We start from the raw sequence: 4,450 nt of genomic DNA on the forward strand, positions 1-4,450 counted from the left end.
TAAAAACGGAGAGTGGTGAAGGCGCATGAATCACGAGCTACATGCACTTGTAGGGGTAAGAATGCCGGACAACGACGGCGTAACTCAAAAAAAAGTTATCCGGATTCTTTAAGAGGTACAGGATGATAACACAAACCAGCTGATATTTACCCTTTTCATGGCTTATTTTCTCTTGCGGTCAGCTAGTTAAACGTGCTAGTAGTGCAAGCGTAGTGTTCAAATTTACTACCTGGGATTTGTCATCGATTTTCATAGCAAAATTAATACCATTAAGTTCAAATATGTGATTCAATTTATTTATTTATTGTGAATAAACAAACACCTGTTAAGGTGTGCGGTTATAATAATTGAGAAATTTTACTTAAAAATAGAAATAAACCTAAATGCTGAGATACATCTTACCCTCAATTTTCTGCTTAACTGGGTTGATCTTTTTCAAGACGGCAGTCATCGTTGCTATAAGCTTCTCACTTGAAACGCCAATACTCTTGCTTTTGAACTTAGCGAGTAGCTCCGTGGTAGTCACCGGTTTGCGTTTCAAATAGCGCCTCACCGTTTTTTCCGTTATACCATAATCACTGCTGTTACTGTTGCCGGAAAGTGTGGGCGATAAAGCCATCGCCGAATCCAGTTTGATCTTTTTGGCCGGCGCCGACATGTTGTTGTTGAGGTGTGCCGAGGGCACTTCCGATCCAGCTAACTTCCGTTTCATTCCGTTCTGCAGGGGCGTGCTTGACGAAGCCGATTGAGGATTATTAGCGCTGGACAAATTCAAACCGAGACTTTGCTTTGAACTGATATTGTAGGCATCCGGATCGGTATCCGAATCCGAGCTGGAACTTGACGAGTCCTTTTTAACGTAATCAGACTTCTTCTTTTTCTTCTTTTTCTTGGAATGGTTATCTTCGTTGTCCTTAGAGGATTTGCACTTCTTTTCTTCCTCTTTTTCAGATTTCTTTTCTTCATCTTCGGAATCTTCGTCCGATGTTAATAATTTGCGAAGGGCATCTTCCTCTGCAACTGATTTCAGCTCGTTGCTGGCTTTCGATTCCGGTTCGGATTCACTTTCCGATGAGTCGGAAATATAATCAAGCTCTCGGCCCTCATCATCGCCATCGTCCGATTCTTCTAAAGCTTCCTCATCTACGTCTCGTTTTCTTTTCTTGCTTTCAGCCAAAACTTTCTTTTTGGGCTTTTTATCTACTTCTTCATCACTGTCTTCCACCTTAGGCTGTTCTTCCTCATCCGACGAACTTATATCATCATCCGAATCGATCCACTCGTCCATATCACTGATTTTTAACATCTTCGCTTTTGAACCACCACTTTTTTTACCTTCTTCTTCTTCTTCTTCTTGATCTTCCTCGATGTCATCATCGCCCTTCAGACGTTTTTGTAGCATCAGCGAAAAGTAGTTCAGTGCTTTCTTTCTCTTACCAAACTCTTCTTCCGCTTCCTCAGCCGTTAGCGCTTTATACCGTTGAATAGGCTGAAAGTTATACCACTCATGCAAAGGATATGCTTCAATCGCTCCGTCCGGAGCCTGTACAAAAACATAGTAGGCCGAGTTTTCTCCTACGCCTCCTTCTCGGACGCCACGAAACTTCTTTCCGTCTTTTTTACCACCTTCCTCCAGTATCCACGGTTGCTCCTCAGGCCGATATTTCTTGGCCTGAATTCCATAGCGCTTCCGGCGAGCCTCCTCCCGTACCTCATGGTTGAACTCGGAACCAGCTCCAAATTTCGGCAATTCCTCCTGCCCCTTGAATGCCTTTAGATTGTTCTCCCGTTCCATCTTGACCGAACGCCACTGAGTGAAGTCAACGTTTTGTGTCCCGGTGAAACGCATTACGTTGTACTTTTTATTCAATTCCTTCGGTGCACGGATTACTAACTCCTGCACTGAAACTGGCGGACTGGATGAGCTACCAGCTGATCCACCAGCATACCTTTCAGATGGTCGACTCATTAGGCCTACTTTTATTGACTACTAAAGTTCTAAAACGGCGCGAAAACACTCAGCGATATGCGATAGCGCTAAATAAACTAAATATGAAGGTTAAAATAAGTTCCGGTGCTGCCTTGCCGAAAACGATCTGTTTCTTTGCCAAGTTCGCAGAGACTGTCGATTGTATTCTGCGTTCAGTCTTTTATACCTTGAATCCAAGGTAACTCGCAGGTAAACTCTTAGGTATCAGTAAGGGTGGCTTAGGTGGCCCGGCGGCTCTTAGGTAATTTCTATCTCAAAGATGGGTAACAGTGATGCCAGATCTACGGATTTATCCGTAGTTCTACAGATTTAAGAATTTTTACGGACCTACAGATTGCGTGCTCATATCTCCAAGGTCCCCAACAAGGAAAAAAAGTGCTCATATCTACGGATTGTCATAAATCTCACGGAAAAAATTGAAAGTTTAATTTAATTACAACCACGTTTAATTTAGTTAAAACCACGAGTACCCAAAATTGTGAGAAAAAAATCGTTCTATATTATGTATTAATGTTCTATTTGCTCTTGTTAGAAAAGGCGACAAAAGATAGCGCATATACGTCAGAAAAACGTCGAAAAACTCCAAAAAAGCGATGAAAATGTCAAGAAAATAAGTATGACGGTCTGTGACTAAGAGCACGAACGTGAGGCTCACGTAAGACTACGAATGTAGGTTCAGTTCGACAAAGCTTGGCATTTTACAAATGTTTTCCGTACAAATTTTCAATTTACTTTATTGTAATAAATGCTCTAAAACATTCCTATAAATTTATTACAAGAAGACAAGTTCAAATTTCCCAAATGCCCGTGCTACTGGCTTAAAAGATCATAGTTGTCATTAAACACACAACTTACGGTTGAACAAAACAATCTGGATTACCCTTTACCATTGGTTAACAGTCGTCAATTTTCTTGAAAATAGTTACTATTTATTGTGACAGATTGATTTGAAATATAATTGCCTTTCAACTAACATACTAACAACGAGTTAAAATTGTGACAGTCAATTAACTAACGTTCTCTGCACATTAGTAGTTCCTTTTGACAGCTTTGGTTATCAGTCATTTCATACTTGACAGCAATACAATCGGAAATATGTAAACAAAGAGATTTTTTAGTCGACCAAAAAAAATGCGTTATCAGCAATTTTAACTTAAGGTTTAAACGTAAAAACCAAATCTATTCTTGCTTTTTATATGTACGTTTTATTCTTTTCCATGCCAAAATCTACGAATAGAAACACAAAATCGAAAGAATTTTTTTCTGCCGGATTTCGGAATTCATGACACATTCCAGCGTGCCCCGTTACGACGAGGACCTGACTTTCATTGACATTTTGCTCCCACTAGCAAATAATACGTTTGTGACTAAGTTATAAAACAAGTTTTGAATTATGTCTGTTGAATGTACTTTCTAACGTAATATTTATTTTTTGATTTAGATCGTTATTTAAGTAGGTAAAACAAGTTGCATTTCGTAACGGGACACCATCGCAGAAATACCGCTTTTTCCACCATGTTTATATATGTGTACACTTCAATGTGCTAATTATTAAATGTTCTGTATGTTGATTGTGTTGAGAACTACTTTCTCTTTGTAGTTCAATAATCACTGGTTCATATCCAATATAATATGAGTTGAAATATGCAGTTTTAAATACCGATTCCTTGGTGTACAAATGCGTGGAATGTGTCTCATGAGAAGGTGATGAAAATACGATTAAAAGTTGACAAAAAGACAAAGAAAAACGACAAAAGCACGACAGAAACATAAAAATGCAGTTCAAAGTTGTCAAAATTGCGACAAAAAGAACAAAAACATGACAAAAAGAGGTTTAAAAAGTGTTAAAAGGGTGACGAAATATGCTTAAAATAAAGATGAAACAACGATGAAAAGACAGTAAAAATTTTTTTTGTTGCCTTACCCCAAGAATGACCAAAAATTGGTAAAACAAATGATGAAGCGACGCGAATGAAAAACGGCGAAACGACGACAGATGTCGATAAAACCTGATTTAATCCACCTAGTGGTGAAAGGAACCTTTGTTATACGATCTTACTTGCTATTTGAGATAGAAATCGACACGTTTGGTTTACATGAAATTTTTGGAAATTGAATAAGTTTACAAAATTTGAAACAAATAGAAGCACTTATAAATTTTGATAGTTCTTTTTCTCATGAAATTGCTGAGTAAGTTGTTACTAATGAGGGTAAGTCCAAGTGAAAGTAAGTTGTAAGATGAAATATTATTCTTTAACATATGCATTGCGTAGTAAAGGTCTAGTTTATAAGTTTTTGAACTATGCATAATTTCCTGTAATGCCATTCTATTTGATTCACATCAATAAAGTTTTCTTGAATAAATTTCATCAATTTTTGTTAACTTTCGGTTACTCACGCTGTTGCATTTTGTTCAACATGTGTATGTTTTTGAATGCCGTATTGTTATAAAGTTACAAA

The 4,450-nt window shown here is 37.9% G+C and overlaps 1 protein-coding gene across 1 annotated transcript; it reads right to left on the bottom strand.

Annotated features, from left to right (window-relative positions):
• Positions 1-379: 379 nt before the first annotated feature.
• Positions 380-1,969, bottom strand: LOC128743600 (general transcription factor IIF subunit 1-like). The gene has a single exon (XM_053840204.1). The coding sequence runs from the start codon at positions 1,967-1,969 to the stop codon at positions 380-382; it is 1,590 nt and encodes a 529-aa protein (XP_053696179.1).
• Positions 1,970-4,450: the final 2,481 nt, after the last annotated feature.

This window comes from Sabethes cyaneus, chromosome 3, assembly GCF_943734655.1.
Source record: "Sabethes cyaneus chromosome 3, idSabCyanKW18_F2, whole genome shotgun sequence".
Taxonomy (NCBI): domain Eukaryota; kingdom Metazoa; phylum Arthropoda; class Insecta; order Diptera; family Culicidae; genus Sabethes; species Sabethes cyaneus.